Below are 25,293 nucleotides of genomic sequence, written 5' to 3'. Positions count from 1 at the left end.
ACTAGTGCCTCCTTACCCCCTTACAAAGAGGTTTTGTCCCACACAGTCCCCGTCCCTGAAGGTATTCAAGGCCAGGTTGGATGGGGCTGTGTGCAGCCTGGTTTAGTGGAAGGCGTCCCTGTCCATGGCAGAGGGCTTAGAATGAAATGTTCTTTAAGGTCCCTTCCACTGCAAGCAATTCTATGTTCCTTTGATTCTTTTCAGATCCCAGTGGCCTCAGCACAGAGCCATGCTTACAGGGTTGCAGAAGGGAAGACCTGCACAACAGCTGTAACTCCACTGTTACCAGTCTTTTTGCTTCTCTCCACCTTTTCCCTACTGTCCAGGCAGATGCAAATATAGTTACAACTTTGAATAGAGATCTAGTGAGCTACTGATTGCCAGCTATGTTGTCTGGCCATGACAGATCTTTTACTTTCATAGGTACAAGCATAAATTACTTTATATCCTCCTGAAAAACAAAAAAAAATGGTCCATGTAGCTGCAGATTACTTACTTTTTAACATCTTTATGAGAAGAAAAATATTCTGTGCAAAACTTGAAAAAACAAGATGTGTAGCTATGGAAGCTCAAAGTCAAATTTGTGTGCATCCTTCCTCCTGGTCCATCATGGATGTCGTATTTCCCTGAATTGACACTGTGTTGTCTTAAAAGTGTTGCTAATTGACTGTACTTTATATATGCCATTCCTATCCTTAATGTAAACTGCATCTTATCCACAGATAGAAAAAGAGATGCTGGGACACAATGATATTGTCCACTAAAAACCAGCGCTGTCAAAATGGCACATTAACCTCCTAATATTGCTGTTAACAGTATACATGTGAAGATACATTAACACCTTGGGGATTTTTCATGATCTTCGTAATCCTTGTCTATTAAAGGGACAGCTTAGCATCTTCAAAGGAAGAAGAAGATTTCTGCAATGCTTAATTGTAAGGGCAAAAATAAATTGATAAACTCCTCAAGTTAACTAAATAAGCATAGAGTGCATTAGGATTAAGGAGAAAAAAAGGTGTCCAAGAATTATCCCATAAGACCACATGGATAAGCACAAGTGTAAATCTCAGATAAACTTATGCTGAGAAAATACCATCTCATTTGCAAACAGGCACTGAACCGGGTGGTTGTGGAACTACTGAGAAGAGTAGTTTGATCCCCAAATTTAAATAATGACTTCTAGTTGACAGCAGCTTTGATTACTCCTTGGAGCTACCCAAGCGAAAGAGAAACTAATGCAGTTGTCAGCCTGATCACTGACTATCTGGACTCTTCTTGTTCTGACAAGTGTATCAGGTACAGATGTTGGTAAAATTTGCTAAATAGGAGAGTCAGACAGGTCTGTCTTACCTATCAGCTGCCTCACGTGTAGAGAGGCCACCACTGTCATTGCTTCTTGCTTTTCTCCGTCCCTGTTCGAGAGAAGCATGATGTATTCTCCACAAGCCCTCTAAAGGTTGTAGCCTCAGAGCTCTGTTCTTGCATTCATTATTTGTATCTGTATACAGATATATTCATGTCTTTCTTGTCTGGATTCCCCTGCTTTTCTACCCAAAGAAGAGCAATAGTTCTAGCTCTTCTGCTCGACTCTGCTCCATTTTACGTGCTCCCCATGGAGTCTAACGAGCAGCAGCAGCCATGATTCTCATATTGTCTCCTCAATATGCATAAAGATCACTCAGGGACCTTCAGCTTTTTACCTCTTCATGGGTTTCTTTTTTCCATTGCTGGCAGAGGTGGACACTCTGGCCCGGATGTCTCCCAGCAGCATTCCCAAGCACTGGGTGTGAAGAAGTGGCTCAAGCACTAAGCCACTGCTCTGCTACAGTAGGTGGCTTTCAGCTGTAGATCGTCCTTCCCTGTGAGCCAGAGATCTGTAGCCAGAGATGGAACCATTGATGGCTAAGCACAGCATCACAGGATCATTCAGGCTGGAGAAGACCTCTAAGATCATCACACAGAAAGCACAAATTTACGTTCAGTGATTAAAAGGAGGGACACTGGATATGGTAAAATGTGTGCCTCACCTCACTGTGAAAAGAGGAGTTTAGCAGATAGGACTGACTCCTAGGAGTTGTGCCTATGTGCTAGATATTAACACAAAAGTATTTTCATTCTGTATATTAAAGTCATTAGTTTAATTCAGACCACTTACAAAAACAGTTCATTAGGAACTTCAGTTACTTCAATTTAGGGACACCCAAAATGAAGTAATGATCTGATAGAAGAAGATGTAGTTTTTCAGTCTCCTAAAAACATTTTTAAGGTATCTTCAATTGTGGCACCCCAGATTATTTTGTCTGAAAATTAAAAGTAATTGTTGAAATACTGCTTTTTCCCTTAGGCTTAAGAGCACAATAACTCTAATTGTCCTGCTGAGCCTTAATGTCAGTTACTTAAAATTCTTTCAGGTACAGACTTGTTTGCTTGGTAAGCTGGCTCAGAGTGAGACACTGCCATCATTCCAATGCACTGCTGCTGTTCAGGGCTGCAGCCTTTTCTTGTTTCTAGCAACAGTTTGACCTAGATGTTTCTGTGGATCTTGAACGGAGGTGGAAGAGAGTGGAGCAGCTCAGCAGGTGCAAGTTGTGGTTATTGGTGATCCATCCTTTTAGCCTTTGACTTTGATTTGCAAAGGTGGAAACATCAGCAGCACATCAATTCTTACTCCCTACTTCCTAAGAAACATGATGAGATTTGACATAATGGATGCAGGTAACTGATCATTTATCCCTTTGCCAAGTAGCTAGTGGGTTGATATGACAGAGTCATAACTCCTAAGTCCAGTATACTTTTCACCATGTTCTTTCTCAGAGATGTTTTGGGGACAGAAAATATCGTTATCACATATCCACATATCTACCCAACTTTGGCTCATATTAGTAAATAGATCTTAAGTATCAGCATGGCCATGTGTGAAACTCTTCTCCTCAGTTTAAAATATGATGGTGATTTAAATGTTGCTTTCAGATCAGGTGTTGACCATTTGTATAAGCATCAAATAAATGTTTCAGAAAAACATCATAAAATCATAGAATGTGCTGAGTTGGAAAGGACCCATCAGGATCATCGAGCCCAGCTCCTAGCCCTGTGCAGGACACCCCAAGAAACACACCAAGTACCCGTTACTCAGTTTTTGCTGGAAATGACACAGATTTTGTCCGGTTTTCTGAGTTGTCCATAAATGAATCTTAAATTCAGTCACTTGGAGAGGATAGGAAGTGTATGGTCATATTTTATTTCCATTTAATATAGTGCATATCCTTTGGAAAAATGCCATCACGTACTACATGCACAGATACAGGCACGGTGCAGTGAGGTACAGGATCCAAGCTCCTAAGCTAGGTTATTCTAAAAGAGGAAATTCTGGTTATTGATATCATGGGCACAGAGAGGAGGTCAGCTGCTAAGTGTTTCAACTTAGTTGTAAATTGTTTTATTGTCCTGTTGTCTTTGTGATACTTCAGCAGTCGTCATTGCTGAGAATTGTTAGTATTGCTGTATCCTGGGTTTATAACTGAAACAGAAGAAGCAGAAGAGAGTGTATGTTGAGGAGCTGGTTAGAGGGAAGGAACTTGGACTTGTTCTTTCTGAAATATTTACTGCCTTTCACAGATTTTTTTATGGGCTCCAGGAGGGATTTGAATGAGGTGTTAGGTTGAAAACTGAACTGAGAGGCTGTTCCTTATGTAGGGGAAGATGGTATAAAGGAATTAACTGTTTGACAGCTGGACTTTGACTTTTGATGGATATTTTTTACGGGAGAGTGCGAATCCCCCTGCTCCTTTTTCCGCTGCTCCAGGGTGTAGTGTGCAGAGGGTTCTTTCTTTTCCTCACTGTTCCATTCCTGTGCTGGGGGCAGGGGAATGAGGACTGTGTAGGGTTCTTCTCCTTCTGCTTCTGGGCTTCCCAGGGAGCCAGGGCCTAGGGAGCTGTGCCACGACGTGTTACTGTCACGGGTCCGTGCTGGGTGACTGCCCTGGGGACATGGCAGGGAAGTGTGTGGGACCCAGGAGTATGTGTCTGAGCCGTGACACCTCCTGGAGCTGCTCTCCCTGGGCTGGAGGTTGTGGCCAAGTCCTTACTCAGGGCTTGGTTTACAGGCACCGTCTGGCTTATAAAAAGCAATTATAGCAAGTATTTGCCCCTAGCTACCCTTGTGGGCTTGCAGAGAGATCTCAGCCAATAAATCATTGCTCTTCAACATCAGCTTGTACCTACCTCATAAGCCTATTCCTGAGCTTGGCACCGGAAAAGAAAGAAAATAGCATTCAACCAAAGCCTAGAGTTTTGTGTTGTGGTTTTATTTTTACTCTGAGAGTTCAGTTATTTTTACCTAACAAACAACATTATTACCCCTATAACTCTCTGCGTGTTGGCACGGGGGCTCTGCAGTGCCGGTGTCTGACAGCTTGCTAATAATGCAGCGTGGTACGAGCACGTCCTGTGCCAGCAGCCATCACCGCGAGCAGGCGGCAGCGCGATGACAGCCTTGAGAAGCGGCAAGCGCAGTCTGAGAGGTGACATCGGAGGGAATTTCCCAATTATTTCTGCTTCGTTAGGCTTCGGGTGACTGGAAGGTCGCGCAGCAAGCGCACTCCCACCCAGAAGGTGCAGGTCACCCCTTTCAGGCTTCTCAAAATGGTGCCTTTATAATTAGAGGATGTGATGTAGTTTTATTATATTTTTAAAAGATAATAAACTATTGACAGCTGAGGTTGCAGGCTGAATTTAGCCATAATCACAACCACAGATGCTTGTGTTTTCACACAAGTAACTGTACTCATTAAGTCTTCCTGTATAAACAGCTAAAACTCAGCACTAAATTGCCAAAAAGAAACCAAGACTTTCGAATACCAGCGTGCTGCTGCCCAGGGTGTCTACTCAATGTATGGAATGGGCATGGGGGGAGAGCAGAGAACAAAGAGTGATTAGGACAGCTTTTGTGGTGGTGATGCTGGCACCGAAGGATGGGATTAATCACAGAACATCCTGAATTGCAAAGGACTCACAAAGCATCATCAAGTCCAACTCCTGGCTCTGCACACAACACCCCAAGAGTCACACCGTGTGCCCAAGAGCATTGTCCAAATGCTCCTTGATCTCTGTCAGGCTTGGTGCTGTGACCACTTCCCTGGGGAGCCTGTTCCAGTGCCCAGCCACCATCTGGATGAACAACTTTTTCCTAATACCCAACCCAAACCCACCCTGACTCCGCTTCAGGCCATTCCCCTGGGTCCTGTCATTGGTTACCAGAGAGAAGAGATCAGTGCCTGCCTTTTGCTTCTCCTGGTGAGGAATTTGTAGATTGCCACAAGATCTCCCCTCAGTCTCCTCTTATTTAATTAGTATCACTATTTCAGAAATAGGCTTCTGTGCTAAGCCAGGCATGCAGACTGATCTGTAGGTACTGGAGAGAGAGGCAGTCAAGACTGCCCAGCAGGCCCTCTGTGTGTTTTACAGCAGTAATCTGGACTACAGGCTTAGGCAGGACACCCAGATTTACTTAGCCAAAACCAGACAAGATCACTTCCATTCTTTGGAGTGTTTGGAATCATATCAACTGAAATATTAATACTGTTGCTATGACAGAATGGTGCTCCCATGATGTAGGTCTCATGAAATTACTGGGTGTGATTTTTTTCACCCTTAGATGCTTTAATGCAGAACTATCAAACAACTCCATTTAAGGTTGTATATTCTGGTGGTATCATTCCTGTGGAAAGGGCAGTGTGGAGCAAGAATGGAGACACAGTACCCTCTTGCAGACCCTTGTCCAATGCCAGCCCTTTGCTTCCTCCTTAAGGATGAGAGGACAGAGCAAAAGCGAGCTGTTGGTGCTCAGAAGCTGCTGTTATGGTGTCTGAGTATTGAGAAAAGCAAGAAAATAGGTACATCCACTTGCAGCCCTGAGCACACACTCATTCAAGTGTCTAGTTGGGGTCTAACTTGGCTTCTTAGTTCTTGCATTTTGGACCTGTTTGTCAGGGGAAAACAGTCCTTACAGAAACCAAACACTGTCAACCCAGAAACTACGTCTGCAAGGGGGATTTTCAGTTGGTGACGTGCCTCAAAGTTATACAGAATCACAGAATCGTAGAATACCCTGAGTTGGAAGGGACTCAAAAGGATCTCCAAAGTCCAGCTCCGGGCCGAACTCCTGGCATAGGACACCCCCAAGAATCACACCATGTGCCTGAGAGCATTGTCCAATATATCACTGTATAAAGTGAGGAGAGACTGAGTGGTTTTGCTGTGGTTTGCTGGGGTTTTTTTCCATTAAAAAATCCAAGCTGGATTTTTGGGGGGTCAAAAAATCAACATTTCAATTACTTCTTTGTTCTTTTAGAGAAGCAGTCTAAATGCCTTTACTACAGCTTCCACTCCCCCGGGATGGACAACCCACTGAGACAGCTTCCTCTGAGCAGTAGGTTTTGTCTCTGAGATTCTGTGAGAACTTGGATTACATCAAGGCATGAAGAAAGACTGTTAGACAGCACAGTGGGATCCTCAAATCCAAGCTCCTAGTTCTAGAGAAAAAATATTGAAATTAAAAACACTGTAATGAAAAGGTGTGACTGAGTTGTGGTTGGGCTTTTTTTAAACAAAAAAAACCCAAAAACCTTCACCACTGCTGGAAAGTACTTCCTTTGATGCCCAATTCGTCAAAACCACTTGGGAGTGAGTCTATCACTAGTGCTAAGCAGTGTAGGAAGGTATGAATTAGCTTGATGCCAGGTAGGGTCTGGAAAACAGCCATATAAGATGAAAATTAAATTAAAATCACTGAAAGTAGGAACCTAAATTGTTCTTTAAATTATTTGTCCCCATCACTGTGTTGCAGGAACGTGTATGAGAAGTAACATTTCATTTTTATCCTTCAAACTGGTAGAAAAGCACCTCAGGGGTGGGCATGGAGTGCTAAATGAGAAGTCCTGCAGGTGCTACAGCTAGGAGCCAGATGTACCCAAAGCCATAGATGCTTATGTGTAGGACACCAAATGGAACATGCACTGATGAGCTCTCTGGATCACATGCAGACATGTAAATTCAAGTGTCTTAGTCTCAAGATGACTCTCATCTGGTGTTTCATGTGAAGAATCACTAATTTTTCAAACAGACCTGCTCCCTGTAAAAGAAATTTGTATTTGTGTTCATCTCTCCTTCCCCTAGGAAAAAAAAACCAAAACAGCTCCTTACAGACATTTGAGTATTTCCAGAAACGTGTTCAATACATGTCAGTTCTGTCCAGCATTTTCCATATTTATGCCCTACGTATTTCCACCATGACATGTCCTTTGTTTATGGTAGTATTGCATGACCCACTCAGACATTTGGGAAAATAGAAGATGGTTGGAAATGGGGGAGTCCGTGTGTCTGGTTGGCATCTGTGCTGCTTCAGTATTTGTAGCCAGTGCTTCAGTCTTTCCTTGCTTGTGCATTTCTGTGTGTTTGACCTTCAGAAAACCAGTAAGCCCCTCTGTGCCTCTGTTCCCTGACTGTCCTATGGAAACATTGCTCCCTGTCTGCACTGGCAGCCTATTCTCTTTTTTTAATTAAATCTCTTCTTTTATTTTTTTCTGGTTTAGGAATTTCTCGTTGTTTCCTGTGAGGTTGTGCTAGTATTATGCAGGGAAAAAAAATTAAGTGATATGTGTCCATTATCACTTTGATGCGTTCAGCAGCTTCTTGGCAAACCTGGTTTCAGGGAAAGAGCAATTTGGTTTTCTGTGGCTTGAAGTTTAACCACTGGAGAGTGCTTATGGGAGATGGGGGTGGTTTTCTGGGATTGTTTTTCCTCCCTTTGTCAAGTTGTGTACTGTCCAGGGCGCACTTTCTCCCAGGATGAGTTGACAAATACTCTGTCTAAAGCAATCTTGATGTATATCCAAACCTCTCTCCGAGTGAGGCCAAGCGCTTTGGCAGCTCCTTTCTGCACTGAGCATCTCCAGAGCTGAGAGCCCAGGCGCTGCTGAATGGGCCAGCACAGGGCCAGCGCTGATGAATGATGCAAACACAACCCCGAGCAGCAAAGCCTGAGCAAACAGGGCTGATGTCAGCCCTAGCAACAGATGGCAGAGCCCCTTTTTCCCGTGCTCCGCGGGCTGCTCCAGCGCTCGGAGCCGGAGAATAAGGAACAATAAGGGTAGCACAGGGTTAACCACCGCCTCTGTCAGCGTTTTTGTGCTGCCTTCGCTCTTTCACAGCAGAATGTCACCGGGTGAATTGATTCTTTTTTGTTGTTGTTGTTTTGCTGTCCGGACGCAAGAGAAAAGTGGCCACAAGCAACTTTTAGCTCTTGGGGCCGCCTGGTAAAAGGGGCACAATAAACATCCTTCCCGCAAATGTGGAAAAAGCTATTGAAGGTAGAGCTGTTTTATAGAGGTTTCTGATGCTGTTGCAAATTGTTATGGGTCAGTTGCTATTTCTAACACTAACCTCAGCTGCTGAGGGTGGCTGGAAATGCCCTTGTTAATTACCATCAGGCTGAGGTCTTGTCTTGTAGACACAAGTTGTATGGCTTTAACTACACTGCTATCATTAAAGAGGTACAAATACCCCAAAGTGAATGCAGTTACGGCAGTATAAATGAGCTTGTTTATCTCATAATCTATGCTAGTATAAAGCACCTTTATACCCATATAATTGCACTCACTGGGGGTTGTGCCAGTGTAAATGTTTTGGTACAGAAATCAGTAACTTGCATACTTGGACGCTCTGGGGTCTGGCTGGAAGTGCTGTGCTGTAGCAGCTTCAATACTGAATACTCAGCTATTTTTGTTTTAATCTATCATTCTTGTCTTGACCTAGAAATAAAAATTTAATGGAAAGTTGAATTTATGGCAGCAGCAGAAATAGGGGTCGCAGGTGCTATCTTCCCTCCTTGAACTCCAGTGGCTGGGGAATGAAGGAACCATCTGAGCCACGGGACGGGAGAGGTCCCTCCCTGCACAGAGACAGGCAAAGGGCCAGCCAGCAGACCCTCCCAGAGAAGTATCAGTGATGGGAAAGAGAGTGATGCAGCCTAAAAGAAGAGGCAGAGCTGCTCCACAGCTTTCTGGCACTGCTCTAATACACGCCGTAAAGCCATGCTGATAGCTCCAAATCCCATAGGACCTCCAGGAGTAAGAAACAATCTGCTTTTGCCTCCCTCATCTGCCTCATGGAGATTTTTTTCTTAGGACATAGTGGCTGTCATTCCCCTTACCAAATTGTAGTGATCATCTGTAGACTGCCTTTACAGTGACTGGAGAGACAGATGCCTCTAAACTACATTCTATCTCCTCTTAGCTTGGATATCTAAAAAACTCATATAAATCATGCTTAAGAGGCTCCTGCTTCTCTGCTTTGACTGTACAAGGATGTTTGTCAGCTGGGTAGGATGCAAGTACAGTGAGTCTTACCTGTCCTGGTTAAGCAGGGTCCTGTTCTGCTTCGTGGCACCTGTGCTGGCCCATGGCGTTGAGAGAGGTTTTGGTGGTGTGGCTGCAGAAATATTACCGGCTCTTGGAAAAATCCATGTACAAAAAATGTGTTTACTCTCATTTCTTTGTCCTTCTTCCTTTAACTGACAAAGCAAAACTACTTTGGGACATTGGGTGTCTTAATGAACTTCTAATTAATTGTTTGCTCGTTTCACTTTTTAATGAACTGTTGTTGATTTTACTGCTTTACACTGTGGCTATCTTGGCTCATTTCTGCCTTCTCATACAAGCATTTCTTCTGGAATAGAAAAGGCCATTACATCTCTCTCTACACTCCTGGTTTTGTAGCACTACTTTGAAGTAGCCACCAGGATTGCCCAGATCCTCAGCAATTCACTCAGCTCAGTCTGTCGCTGTTACCAGGTATCATGGTCCTTTTGAAAGCAGTGGGGTTTAGTTCCTGGGGTCAGATCTATGGCTCTCCTGACTCTGATGGAGCCCCATCCCAGCTGCCAAGCAGTCTCCAGTCTCTTTTCCCAACTCCTGCATGTCTCCATGACTCCCTACAGAGTGACTCTTAGCTCAGTGTGCCTCGGTAGATAAGGGCTGTTAAGAAGCTACCTGATAGTGATTTAAGATTTTAAAACACCTTGAATGTTTCAAAAACCTAATGTATTTACCTTTCACTTCTGGTTGTTTCAGTTTCACCAAACACTACCTGCAGCAGTTACAACCTGATCCTTTTGGATCCTGCAGGACCAGTTTCTGGATTTAGGGCTGTGCTATTAAAAACAAGTGCTAGTAAAAACAATACTGCAGGTAAAAAGAATAATTTGGGTGAGTGAGGAGGCCTAATTGATTCATCAAGGGTTATACAGCACAAACACTTCAAAGCATCCTCACAGGATCCTGCTGTGAAATGCCACTCAGCCTCCTGCCACAAGGATCCCAAGGAGCAAACGCTCTGCATATTTTAAGGAGGTGCTGATTCTTAGCCTTAAAAACCCCAAAACTCATAGTTTTTCCATGCATAGAGACTCCATGTCAAGTATTTTTGCATTATTTTTACTTACATTTACCCATTATTTATCTCAAGAAGGACTCTCAAAATTGCTCAGATTCTTAAAACTTGAACCTGAGAGACTAAAGTGTTTTAAATGTGCTTCTGCTATGCACAGCACCAGTCTTCAAAACGTAGTTTTACTTTTATAGGATTCCTTATCTATAAAGTGGGAGAAATCGTTTTAACGCAAGACAGGGCTAACCTCATACCTCACACAAGCTTTTGGTGCTGAATTCATTGACATTTCTAGGGTACAATGCAATCTTTGTGTGCTAAATGTTGTTAAAGAACATGATTTTAAAGTTCTTAGATTTGCCTGGAGTTTATTTTTTTAAAATCATTTTTAAGTGCTTGTTGAAAACTACCAAGTCACTGATGAATGAAGTTTTATTTCAAACTTGTTAAAACATACTAAAAACTATGGAAAACAGGTAACTCAGTGTTGTTTTGAGTCCCATGTTTGAGGCAGTTTTATTCCCTTCAGTACTGAATAACAAAATTGTAACCGATCTGTAAATCAACCCTTTGATGCAGTAAAACTGCCAGAAACCAAAACTGATCTGGCTCAAATGATAGACACTTACTCTGGCTGACAACTTATACATTTAATTGGAAGCTACAGCTTTTGAAATGAATTGGACAGGGTGAAATCATCACAGTCTCAGATGTAGACAATGACAGAAGCCAGTATGTTCAGTTCTCTTCACTGAGGCTTGTAACACAGAAAAAGCTGCTGATCTTACTAGATTGCAATTGAAGATATTTGCCCTTCACTGAATAATGAGCTTGCAATTACATTTTGCTGAAACAGGTTCTTTGTACAAATGAAACTTAAATCAGAAGGAAGTTAAATCTCATTTCTTACTCTTCGATCAAAACCTTCATGCTTGAGCGCCTTGTAGAGAGGAACATTAGGCTCACATTGCTGTAATCTTATTTGTTATTCAAGATATGCTTCTGATAGCTTAAACTATGGGGGAAAAAAAAACCCAAAAAAACCCAACAACAACAAATCCACACCCATACAGCCTTAAAAATGGAAAATCTATTCATTTTCACCACTTTGCAAAGCCTTTCATTATAAAGGGAGAGCAAAGCAAGTAGAAAAGAACTGCATGCATCCGAAGTCACCAAATCTTTTCACTTGTTCCCAGGGCTCGGACAACAATGCCACTATGAAAATAGCACTGAGGAGCAAGAGCATGCTGGGTAATGAGATGCAAACGAGCACACCAAGCATCCCACTCTGCCTTGGAGCCTTTGTATCCAGTAGTGCAATAACAACCAGCTTTTAAGTCATGATAAGTTAGAAGAGAATGGATTTCACAATGGGTGTATGTATTATCTTCATGGTTCTCCTCAGCTTGTGGTCAGCAGGACAGTTAAACATGGCATCCATTTTAGTGAGAAGTTGCCTAGATTAAAACTAGCTGAAATGAGAGTGTCACAATTAATTGTAACAAACTCAGTGTGAGACCTTGCGAAGGGAGAAGGGCATTTCATTTAACTTGATCAGGAACTTGTTTTTTCTTACACTCTCATACTCTGCACACCAAGGCATAGGTATCCAAATGCTGTGGCGAAGATGGGAAACTGTTGCTACCACTCTTGTGGGAAACTGAAGTCCTCACTGTGTGTCTTGGGTTCTTCACTTACAAGGAACTGAACAGGTCTTCTAAAACATTTAGGACTTAACAGGACTTTATATTGCAATTTGGTTTATTTCTGCTTCTGTAACTCATTGCTGACTCTCTTCGTCTCATCCTGGGTCTCTTTAAGGCCATCATTCGCCTTTTCTTAGCATGATAGTACAGGTGATGTGCTGGAACCTTGTCAACTCTCCTTCTGTTACCAGACCACAGATCTTCTGCTGACAGGTCAGTGCTGGGAAAGCATTATCAGAGCTGTGTGCCCACATGTAAACAGCATATTCCCCTTGGTTTAGCAGCATAGACCATTCCTTTAAACCTGACTGTTGTTTCTTTGAGTGCTTTCACGCATACATGTTTCTATTCCTGTTTCATCCATATCCATCATATTTCTAAAAGGGACCCGTGGAAGAGGAAGGCATCCAAGGAGACTTGGATTTATGCAAAAGACTGAGTTGTTTCCCAAGGCTGGGGCACTGGGCTGGCTTCACACAGAAAAGCAGCTACTGTTCCTGTTCTAGTTTTGCTGTGCATTTTTGCTGTTTGTTACATGCTGAGCCACTGAAGTGGGAGTCACACCTAATACTGTATTTTACCCTTTGATAACAGTTTATAAATCTGTGCTCAGAGAATCAAAAGAAGGACAAATTTTCGAAAATGCTTAGTGCTCTTACCGCTGAGCTTTATGATCTTGTTAGTTAAGAATACATTACAGAAGTAATTTTTTCTTCTGTTTAGGTCACAAGACACTTTACAAAGAATATACCCATTCTCCCAGTTTTATGGGAGGGGAAGCTGAAGCACGGAGACATTAAATGTCCCATGTAAGGTTACAGACCAAGACAGAGGGTGAGCTGGAAATCTAACAGAGGTGTCTCAGTATGCTTTCTCAGGCAGGAGACCACCTTGGGAAAAGCAGATCTTGACAGTGCTGAGTGTGAGCTGCATGTCACGAAAGAGGGCCATATATCTTTTCTGTGAGGTTTCTTTCCACAGCTCTGTGTTCTGCCTCCAAATCAGCAAGATCACCTTGCCAATGAATCATTTTCTTATTAGAGATGAAGATGAGATTGACTTGACCTGGGGAATCTGCAGGTAGCACACTCTCACCATTGTGCTTTACTGAGCTGGAGACAATTGATGGTCATGAGGGATTGGCACCGCACCTTCTTCTTTTTTTTTTTTTTTTTTTTGTAACACACTTGGGGAAAAAGCTGGTGTTGTTTTTCTGCTGTTGAGAACAGCGCTTGGTTGAGGGAAAAATGCAGAATCACTTCTCTTTAAAAGGTAATGAGGGTGTGTAGACTGGAGAGGGGGAAGGGGAACTGACACAGCTGCACCCTCACACCCTCCGCACCTCCTCCACAATTGAGAAGGGAAAATACCAGGACTTCATCATACTGTGACTTATGCATATCTTATACAAAAGCATGCATTAGAGACTTTTTCTATTATTCTTTTTTATTTCTTCTGACATAATATACCAGAAAAAGAGATTGAACAAGGATCCATGATGTATCCAGGTCCAAGGTGCATAATATTTGCCCCTTTCCACTGAAAGTGGCAGCACCACCACCCTTGCCACAGATATTGTATGTCTTCATTCCTGCAAACAGCGAAATTAATTAGCATAAATTATATCCAGAGTCTAGTTAGGCTTAGTTGTTGCTTTTGCAGAATTATGAGGCATTATGAGGCCTTTGTGCACAAAAAAATTAAAGAAAATTGTTTAATGATGATGTGTGCTGGTTACTAAGCTAGCCACCAGTTAGATACATTTATAGCTATTTTTGCCTCTAATAATGATATGCTAATTATAACCCAAATAGAATTCTGTAATTTCTCTCTGAAAATGGAAGAGATGCAGAGAGATGTTATAATCTGTGCTGAGGCATCGTATTAGCAATTAGGTTTTTAGGTGGCACTGCGCTTCTGAAGGGAAGAAAGCAAAAGCTATTATTCTTACATATTTGTTTGAGCCTAAATAAAGGATTTGAACTTGGAAACCTTCTTATCTTACAAAGCAGGAACTTATCTGTGAAGTATTTTAGAAGAGCTAAGCACCCGTGGGACAGTCCCTCAAGGGCATTTGCTCGGCTGTTCCAGAGCATCACAGCCTTAAGAGATGACTCAGGCAGCAGTGACAGCATAGAGAAATTGCTCATCAGCTGTGCTACAGGGGCCAGTGCAGCTTGAGCATGTTGATATTATTTTATAAATATTGCAGCTATGCACTGCAGACTGTGTTAGCAATCTTAAGGGTAGGTCCTGAGGGATCATTTTAGACGGACAGGTGTTTTGGGTTGCACCTTTGAGTTTTATCCCACCGGAGTTCAAGAAGCACATCACTGTGAGATGCCTGGAGCCATTTGCAGTCCAAAGTGACCATAATCAGGTGGTGACTGTGGTTTGATATAGCAACCTTTGCAGACCTTATCCTGCTGTCTGCAGCAAGTTTGGATTTGGCTTCTTCCTGGCTAAACACAACTCACTTCCATCACTCCTACATCAAGTAAGAATAACTATGATAATTTCTCTTCCAGACATATGAAAGAATTGGCACCTTAAATACAACCCCTGTAGCAAGTAACTACTGAGGGGTATTACAAAATCTGAGATTTAAGCCATGCAGCTGGGAGATAACAAATAAAATGTCAGCAGCACAGAGCAGGAAGACAGGGTGAAGAAATAAGCCTTGCAGTCACAGAACTATTTGTCTGACCTCTGTCAACCGCAAGGCTTTCAAAGTACTTTGAAGGACAGTATAATTAAAAACATGAAAATAAATAGAAAGTGGGATAAAAGTGCTCATGGGTTTACCAGAAGTAAATCGTATCAGCCTATCTTGATGTCATGGGCAAGATAAATGATGTTCTAAGAAATACTTTGTATGTCATCTACGTGGACTTCAGTAATGCATTTGATACGGTTGCACTGCAGAATTTATGAGGCACAAGGACGCGGAGATTAATTGTTGAATGGATATTGCGTATGGGCCTGGCTAAAGAGGAAATAAAAATGATGAGTCTTGAATAAGGAATTTGCATGCTGAAGGGCATACATTAACAGATTATCTCAAGTATTGGCTAGACAAATGATCTTATTTGGTCATTTCTTCAGTGATGTTTGCTTCAAAAGAGGGAGTTTGCTCTCATCTGGGGTTGGAAGGCATCATCCAAATGGGAAGGTTTGGTGAAAAGAAAAAAAAAAAAAAAAAAAAGAAAGTATCTGTGGAAGTTTGAAGAGTAGAAATTCATTAATGAAGTAAACTAAATAGTGTATTTGAGGACCAATACAAGATTTCTTCTCCCTGCTAGGTGCATCCACAGGAATCAGTAGTTAAGGTGCTCTAGTGTGGCTGTGTAGATGTTATCTGGAGCACAGTGTTCTCCATCCATCAGGGTTAGGAGGGATGAAGGCTGGAACTGTAAAGCAGGAATGGTAACAGCAAATTTATTAGGTGAAAGGGAGCCAATACAGCTTGTTTTGTTTAGTTGACCAAAATGAAGGTGCAAATTGTTCATAAATGCAGACTGGAAACCAGGGTATTCAACAGTCATGTGTACAAAAACCTTCCAGAAGGAATACACAGAACAGAAAACCTGGCCACTCCACAAGTGGAGAAGAATATTTAGAAAAGAAGTGTCTTTGCCTGCAGATCCTTGGGACTGCACTGGCTGAGTTTTAAAGAATGAAAGGGAGTCCCTCTAAGTCCTGTTTTACAAGCAGAACAGACTGGCACACCATATTGTCACTTTAAACATATTCTAGGAACTAAAAAAGAGCCAGAATCTGCCTTTAAAGGAAAGCATAATCCAAAATCTTCATTGAAGTGAATGTTTGCTGTGCATTTTGTTCAGAGTTTTGATATTTTCAGCAATAAGCTGACGGAACTCTTTAATGAGAGACAGAAGGGACAACGAAAGAAGAACAAAAAGGTTTTGCTTCAGCTTCTCCTTTTTTTTTTTCTTCCCCCCTGACATAACCATGCATTAGAAAATGTAACTGTTTTTAAAAAGCAATCATTTTTTATACCTAGCTTGTTTCAAAAAGGTCGTTCCACTCTCATTGTCACCTCAGGAAAAACAATAAAGCAGCAGTCCTCCACGTAATTGCACAGGCTCGCCTGGTGGGTTCTCTTTCTTGTTCAATGAAGTATCATTCATTTAGATCAGAATACAGTCTTTCTAAATTAGAGGTTTACATGTGTAATTATATAAAATGATATGTTTGTTTACATCTCCAAGTAAAATGTACGTAGTTTTCTATCATTTATCTTTGAAATTCAATTTTGCTTTGTCGATCCCTAATTTATTGCAGGAGATGAATGTGCTGTTAGAGTGTTTACAATGCTTCTCACTGCCTGTGGATAATAGAATTACCCTGGTTATTGCTATTCATTTCGACATTTCTATGGTTAGGAATACACGATAGTTTTACGTTCCTGAATATATGGTGCAAATCCTTATGCTGTTTATTGTGGCTGCCCTTTTTTGTTTTATCCATCTAAAGACTGAAATTTACTTTCGAAGAGTAGTGGGACAGTTGACAGCTGATAGGTGTATTTCTCAGCAGCTGCATACTCTCTTCTGGGTTCATAAACGCGTGGAGAGGCTGTTCCGTACCTTTCTGTGTCATGTTAATAAATATTGTAGATTTCCAGTAAACCCATAAACTCCCATATGAATTTCTGCCGATTCAGCCCTGGGGCTTTGGTCAATGAGCAGTGTGCATAACCAGTCACTGAATTTATGGAACATTTTTGTAAAAACAGTGTTTGTTTTAGTTGCTCAGTTTGTCTGTTTAGCTGGTTGGGTTAAAAGACCTGTATTTCCAGCAAACAATCTCAAGGCATTATTTTTCCAAGCAGAGCTTTCAAGGGTGACTCTACAGAATGTTTCCTTTAATATCTTCTTGCACTTTTGTTTCTGTATGCTTGTTCCTTACAGTATTTGGGAAGGGCAGACTGGGAAGGGCATCCTCTTTAGACTGTCACAGGATAGGAGCAGTGCTGCAGGATGCTCAGAGCATCTCACAGGGCACAAGAACTGTGAGAAAGGTGTCAAATTTTAACTTCTTGTTTCCATTTCAAAACTGTACTCTTCGAAAATGAGAATCAGTGTCTGAATGAAGTTAAGGTTTCCCTCATCACCCAGGGACTAGAAATCTTTCAGATTAGACCTCAGCTAATCCATCCAGACCATCTCTGTGTGTGTGTGCTGCAGGACATATATGGCCCTATGCTGCCTGGAAGTCCTAGGCAAAGGTCCTGACTCCACTGTGAGTGTGAAAGGTGTAAAGCACGTGCTGCTATGACTTGGAGCCAGGCACTGTCTTCTGAACTTCTGTTTAAACACTTCTTAATAACCTGAATCCCCTGTTACACTTCAAATTCATCCATCCCCCATTTGTATTTTCTTAAAAAATAGTTTTTATGAATATGCAGAGCAGGAAAAAAAAATATTGGACAGTAAAACATGCAGTAAATTGTATCCTATTAATTTTTTGCCAGGGAAGGGGATGATGTTGCTTTCTTTCTCAGCTTCCTATCTCTATGATGACACTCAGCATTCATCTTAAAACAGAGAAATTTATTTGGCTTCTTTTACTTTATGCTGCTTATTACTTGTCTTTCACTTTTTTCATATTTCATATAAACAAAGTTTGAGAAAGAAAAATCAATAAAGGAGTTCTTCAGAATTCCATTTAAAAAAAAATAAATATTCCTTATACTATAAAATGTGCAGCACTTCCAGAGATAGCAGTAAAATATGCTGTCTCTCCATACCAGATTCTGTTATCTTTTAAGCAGTACTTCAGGAAACAGCTCAGGTAAGGTTATCCATCCACAGGTTGAATGAAAATAATTTAATTTCATAAGGAGAAGGCTATTGAACTCTCCTTGGCTTCACAGCCATATTAGGGAAATTCAATATGTGTCAGAAAATAGCCTGTGGCAAACTAATTTTTGGTCCCTAAGTGCCACAGTACTGAAAAATATGTGAATTTCTTCTGAGTCAAGGGTCAGTTCAGTTACTATCACACCTAGCGCTGTGGGCTGTTCTGGATGTGTAGGGAATAAGCATCAGAAAAAGCAAACCCAGAGCAGTGCTTCCCTCTGTGTAATACTGTTCAAACTCTCCAGTGCTTCAAGATTTCCGCTGCCACAGCCTTTGCATTCAACAGCCCTTTATGAATTTTTCTTCTGTGGCTAAGTCCACAGAAGAAATTTGAATTAATTAAGTCCTTTGTTTGCAACAGAAATACTTCAGGTAATGCATATATATGAAAAGAATGAACATCAGTAAACCTTAGAGCTAAATACACCTCTGTAAATATGTGCATTTTAGGATAACTTTTAATATTCAACTTACGGGGTAGATGCAAAATGTCACACACACGCATATACATAGTCTAATATTTGACTGTACATACAGAATATATGTAAGTATTTGTATAGCACTGTCTGTCTACTTCAGCACACACAGGCACACAGAGGTTTTATTTCTGTGAGCACCCTTCTGTCAAATGAGAGCTAACTGAAGGCAGAGCATGGATTAAATCCTTCACTTTGATCATGATCAAATTCTAAGTAAAAAAAAAAAAAACTTAAAAAAATTATGAAGCATTAGTCATGCTGTTGAATTTGTAACTATCACAGATTTTATGTCAGGTTCATACAGACACACATGTGCATTCACCTACACACATGCCTGGCATTACTCGTATGACATCAGACCTATCACCAAGCTCCTGTTTGCCTATTAGTTTTATTTCTCCATTTGCACTGTAGTAACTGCAGGCTTCACTATCTGCAAGTGCAAAGTATCTCAGGTGGGTTTTGATCTTTAACTGAACTTTTCCCTTCTTTATCACATCTCAGTATGCTAAAAACATTATCCCAAGCATCAATGCTAAGTGTTGCTCAAATGTCTCGATCACACATCTGAGCCATTATAATGGGTGGGTATTTTGTAAGATGATGCATCGGCTGAAGTTTGTATAGGCTGATGTATTGGCTAAATTGTCAGGATTTCTTTGTGTTGGTCCTGTTCTTTCTTCTTTGTCACTAAGCTTGCATCTAAGCACTAAGTCAGGTCTGTCTTGTAACCCACCCTACATCTCTGGTTGCCCCATCAACATCATAAAGTGATGGGATGGGAACATTGCCATTTCTTCTCCATCTACATGATAGATTTCCTTTTACAGGGGAATGATTTGGCATGATCTTATCCAGCGTTCAGTGGGGTTTTGATAGGATGTTCCTCTGTCAGTGTCAGCTGGGACTTGTGACTGTGTCCTGCAGTATTATGGGACATACTGTGTAGAGTGAGCATGTTCACCTTCCAGCATTCTCAAACTGTAACAGGAGAAGAATAATAATTATTCATTGGTTAAGATGGGAAAAAATACTCCAACAGCAGAAGTGTTAGGTGTCATAGAAAGGCAGGTTGTATAAGACCTCCAAGGTCTTACGTAGCGAGTTATCTCAAAGCTAAAATATTTGGTCAAACAGTGTTTTGGAGTTTCACAAAACAACTCATGTGGTCTGAGGAACAGATGTGCCAGGATGAAGAGAAAGATGCTTTAACTCAAAAAATCAAAGAAAAGTATGAAATTCTGTGAGCAGCATGGCATAACCTTGTTTGTAACCAAGTGGTTTTACTGTAGATAATTTGTCCATTGAATAAAATTTTCCTCTTCACTTTTCTGGATGTTCTTAAAGATCACAGTTACAAATATCTCCTGCCCTTAGCAGGACCATGATGTTTCCCTGTAAATTTGAGAGAAACTATTTGAGAAGTGTACAACAGCTTCTGAAGCTTGTTAGTGGTTTTGACTATTTTTTGATAACCGTGTGCCGTATTTCCCAGCTGGCTTTGGAGAGTTGTCCATATGGCTGTGTCCATAAGAGCTACAGCACGTACTGAAGAAAGGCAAAAAAGGAAGGGTCATTTTTTATCACTGTCCTCTTGTGATTTTCTCATAGCCAGGAGTGCAGCCTGACATAATTTCCTGGGGTTTATTTTTCTCTGTGAGTTATTTTCTTTAGATAATGCCTTTACACCGTAACTGAGTATGACAATTTAATACACTTAGATAAGAACTAAACCTGGGACATGGTCCCTTGTGCAAAGTCAAGTTTTTCTCAGTTGCCCCAGTGTCTGGAAAAATAAAGTTCTACATCCTACTAAATATTGCTATTATTATGTATCTGTGACATGGAGTAGTAAACACAGGAGGGAGGAACACAGTAAGGTTTTCATAAAACCCAGGAAATTAATTTCTTTGAGACTGATCTGGTAAATCTGTGGGTAGTCTTAGACATAACTGGCATTTTTATTTTTTCTGTTCTGATGGTTACTCTTCATAATTTCTTGAAATAGTTTTGTAACCTGAAAGAACCATACTCATATCCCTACCAATACATTACAATAATTCAATAACTATTAATATCAAGTAACTGAGACTTGATTTTATGTGTATATTATATTTTGAGCAGTAGGGTCAGACAGCATGATCTGTCCCTGAGGTAGGAATGGATGTGACAGTGAGCAGCCAGGATACTGCAATGGGGCCATCATGGGTGTCAGGAGGGACAGAGAACAGGAGAGGATAATAAAAGCCTCAAGACTTCACGCACGTAGGAACAGTTACTTCTACATACTAATTTAATCACCTGACAAAACTACCCAGAATGGGTGTTGTATGCTGTCTTTAAAGCAAAAACAAGCAGTTGTGATGGTTTGCAATCAACTTACTTCACGATCAGGTCTGCCAAACTGATGGTGATGGTCTGCTACCTGCCCCCTTTAGCATCAGCTGTTAAATCTGAGTGATAAATCTCCTGAGACCTGCTACATTTTAAATACTGGCAGTTGTGTTGTAGAGACTTGCTATGTGTTCATACATCTCTTTTAGAAGAAAATTCAGATCTTAAGGTACTCTTACAATTATTGCAGTCAAAAAGGCTCTACATTAAACAAAGGAAAACAAAAAACTTCCTTTGTGATAACAGTAATTTTGTGAGGAGGAGCAGTAGTAGGAGTTTTAGTTTTACCAATGAAAGGCAAGTACTGTTCATTCTAAGAGTTCATGATATTAAGTTTTAAATGTTAGCTCTTGGTCTTCAAAAGGAATCTGAATCTCTCTGCGTGAAGAAGATGATGAGAACAGAGACCTTCCATAATTTACAGCCAGAGAGCTCTTGTTTAAGAAGAAAGTAGGTAGAGTCCACAATAGCACATTAGGAATAAAGGAAGTGGAAGATAATATAAAAATTATTATATTGCTTAATGTGATTAGGTTGTCCTTGATAAATATCCATAGTGGCCGTGCGTATGATGAATCTTTATCAAATTTGAAATCTTTACTTTTTATCAATTTATTTGGGCTGAACTTCTTCCATAATTAGTAATTTCTTGCCTGTATCTTTGAGTTCTTTTCATACAGGGGGGGGATCCTGTGTGAATGACACCAGTTTATCATCTGTGCTGTCATTTCTGTTCAAACTCATGCAGTGAGTAGATGGATGTCTCCCATATGGTGTAACAGTTTTGAATACTTACAACTGCTTGATGCAGGCAATACCAGGTTTGTTTTTTTTAGCTTTTTGCCAGGACCAGCTTCTTCCATGTAATCGTAATGATCCACTCTTAATTTCTGTGGCCTCCCCTTGGGTGTCACTTCTGTGGTCTGATGTATCTTGTAACAAGTCTGAAATCCTGGAAGCAGAGCGCACTTCCCTTTGTGCAATTCATCTCATCACTTCAACTAATATTTCTCCCCTTCTCACCAAAGTGGGTAAACGGATTCCTCCAAGGAGAAGGTGATAGCATATGAGGAGCTGTAGCTGTAGAAGCCTTCTAGGGCTAGAAGTCTTATGTAGATGTTGCTGATGGGGTATTTTAAGAATTCAGGGTCATCATGGATTTGTGTTTAGATGCTTGGCTAGTCTGATTAATTCAGTAAGTAGAATAGTTAATCCAGAAAGAATTTATTTTCTTGTTTCCCTTGGTAATCCTAAAGATGACTAACAGCTTGGCCCACTAGCACTGTCTCCAAAATCAGCTTTTTCTCTAGGAAAAGTTGGTCTATCAAAAAACAACCACATAATGCATTTTCCTATCCAAAGAAATGTTTTGTATGAGGGAAAACACAAATCTGCCCTTTAAATCTCCATTAAGAACTAAATAAAAAACCAGGCTATGTTCCTAGAAGGTATGCATCACTTTTCTTGAGGGAACTTTGGAAGTGTTTCCTTTTTTTCCTGTGGTATAAATCTCACAAGAGTTTAATCATTCATGGAAGTACATTGCTTTTAAAAAAAGGTATCTCAATCATCCTCACGTAAAAAGGTACTTTATGTTAAAGACTCAATTTGAGCATGGAACAAATTGATGAAATTATAGTACAAAACCTTTAATGCATTGGAATTATTACATTTGGAAATCATTATGTATACAAGTAGTTATTACAGAAATAACCTTCTTTGTCAAGTATTCTTGGTGTGGAAGTAATCAGCATCCTATCCCATTAATTGTTTGAGAACTCTGAAATCTTTAATGAGGTTTTTTGCAGAAGAATTTCAGTCAAATGCAAATGATTCATTGAAACTCTTAATCATAAGACAAATAGTGATTCTTTAGTGAGTTTTTTTTTATTCACTGTAATAAATGTAGTGTGTTAACTATAGACATACAGTTAACTGTTTCTCAGTTACTTTCCTCACAGCATTTTTCTTTCAAGATTCATTGCTGGTCAGAAAGCGATAATGGTTGGACTAAGAAATAAAATGCTTGACAAATGTCAAGAGATCTGTGTCTGATATGGCTTCAAGCAGATTGTTTTCCCTTTGAGTGTTGTTTTAAAAATTAATTTTTATTCAGGTTGAAAAAGATACATATTTTCCAATGGGTACTGACAATCAAATATAATCCTTTTTTCACAGGTCTGATTACCACAACATCAAGAAAATTGGATCGGGAGCAGCAAGCAGAACATTTTTTAGAGGTAAGTTTAAGTGGAAAATATATGTTAAGAGCTTAGCTGATTTTTGTAGTTTAAAATCATTTCCTCCTGTTCCAGGAGAGTGGTATTCTCCTTTCTCTTCATTTACAAGAGACTCACACAAAGCTGGGAATTGCCTGATTATACAAAAGAAATAAAACATTTTGCAATTTGCAGGCACAGGAAAAAATTGAACAAAAACTGAACACTTGTTTTCCACCTCTAACCTACTTCAGTTAAGTCTTTTATTGTAGCTCTTAAATTGCTTGTGACAGAAATTTAGAATATCCAGAGCAAAATATTTTTTAAAAATATCTGGAATGACCCCAATCCTCCCAAAATTTTCACTCTCAGATTAAACTGGTTTAAATTTTGCATCTTGGATCTAATGTGCAAACTGATTTGGATTAAAGAAAACTTTGAACTTTTTAACATTCACTGCATTTTCAGAATGAATGATTTTGCGTTTTTTTTAGCTTTCGCATACTGGGACTGTTAACAACAATTTTCAAGTTAAAAATTGCCTTCCAAAAAAGAGTATCTAAACCATTCCATTGGCCCTTGTGATGAATGTTTCCCTTTATAAGGAGCTCACATGTGTTGGATATGAAGTGATGTACTTGCAAACTACTGGTTTTGCCACATGTGTTTTCTTTCACATTGCTGTACACCATGCTGTGGGGTTTTTTTTTTTCCTTTGGGTAAAAGTTCCTTGACTGTGTTCTTTTATCTATTTGTGGATTAAGGAATTCTTGTTTCCTGTTGGTACAAGTAAAAAGAACCATATTGTCCCACATAATCAATCATCCCTACCATGTATTTTAGGAAATGCTCTTCAAATCCATACAAGCTAAAAAACATCTGGACACAACAGCTCCCAATGCAAGCACTATCAGACAGCAAAATGTAGTAAAATATATATTAGAATATTCATTAGGTTTTTTATTTGCTTGAAATCACAAATTATTTTGGTCGGTGCAGAACACAGGAGAGAAGGGTTGATTATTACTATATGCAGGTTTGGGTTGGCATTTTTTATTGTTAATTCACTGTAGAGTCTTACATGTTCCAGGTCATAAATAAACGGAGGGAAATACAAGGATTTTTCCCTTTTTAGGATTTAAGTTGTAAAATTGGTAAAGTAATCATGTATTCCAACAACTTCAAGCTTTCCGGTTTATGCTGTCAGAGAAGATCACAAATGGAATGGAAGGGGCATTGATTTTGAAATGTGTCTGTTGAGGAGAATCTTGGGTCTGTAAATCTCCTTTGCTTTGCAGGGAAGGACCAGGTAATCCTGGTGGACAGCAGGCTAGCACAAAATGAAACACAGGAAGTTCCATCTGCATATGAGGAAAAAACCTCTTTTATGTGAGGGATGACAGAGCACTAGAGCAGGTTGCACAGAGAGATTGTGGAGTGTGTCTGTCTGGAGATACTCAAAACCTGCCTGGCTGTGATCCTACACAGCTGTAGGTGAACCTACTTGAGCAGGGGTTGGACTAGATGAGCTCCACAGGTCCCTTCCAACATCACCCATTCTGTGCTTCCATAGTTCTGTAATTCTGTGATTTATGTGTCTGCCTCAGAGATCTCAGTGAAACATGCCAAATACGCATTTTCCAAAGGATTCCCAAACAGATGGGGAAGTGCTACTATTAATAGCAAAAAGAAAACAAATTACTTACAGGAATTTAGATTTAGTCATCAATATAAGTTAATCTGTTCTTTCCCCTGTATTGCATGTTGCTTGAAAAAATAGCAATCTTCAAGAGTTTAGGGGCTGAAGATGCAGTAGAGGGAAATTTGTGTCTTACACTGCCCCAAGGCTTGTGAATGGGGAGTGGAGGGCAGGCTACGGAGAAGGGAAAGAAAGGAGCAGGCTGTCCTGCAGAAGTGCAGATATCACCACATTGTAAAGCCCACCTGGGAACAATGAGTGGAAGGGGAATTGGATTCTGGTGGAGACATAGCCCCGGTGGTCAAATTGCCCCTTTGAGCTGCTGCTGAAACCTTGCCCATCACTGGCTCCCGGGAGGCGCGTTCCTGCCGCACATCCGCGCATAGGCTGGGATCCAGAGCCAGGCTGGTCAAGCTGTGCTTGTTCTTGTGGCAAACTGAGAAACGTTTTCTAAAATGCCTGTCT

The 25,293-nt window shown here is 40.6% G+C and overlaps 1 protein-coding gene across 1 annotated transcript in view; it reads left to right on the top strand.

Annotated features, from left to right (window-relative positions):
- The window catches only part of FAT3 (FAT atypical cadherin 3), a 394,564-nt gene that overhangs the window by 240,789 nt on the left and 128,482 nt on the right, over positions 1–25,293 (top strand). Inside the window, exon 4 of the mRNA XM_086882161.1 lies at positions 23,089–23,150. Within this exon, the coding sequence (XP_086738287.1) occupies positions 23,089–23,150 (62 nt within the window). The remainder of the gene's footprint in view (positions 1–23,088; positions 23,151–25,293) is intronic.

The sequence above is a fragment of the Cyanistes caeruleus genome, chromosome 3 (genome assembly GCF_971803275.1).
Source record: "Cyanistes caeruleus chromosome 3, bCyaCae1.hap1.1, whole genome shotgun sequence".
In the NCBI taxonomy this organism is placed as follows: Eukaryota; Metazoa; Chordata; class Aves; order Passeriformes; family Paridae; genus Cyanistes; species Cyanistes caeruleus.
Note: the sequence above shows the minus strand (reverse complement) of the source record. Positions and strands in the feature narration are given on the sequence as shown.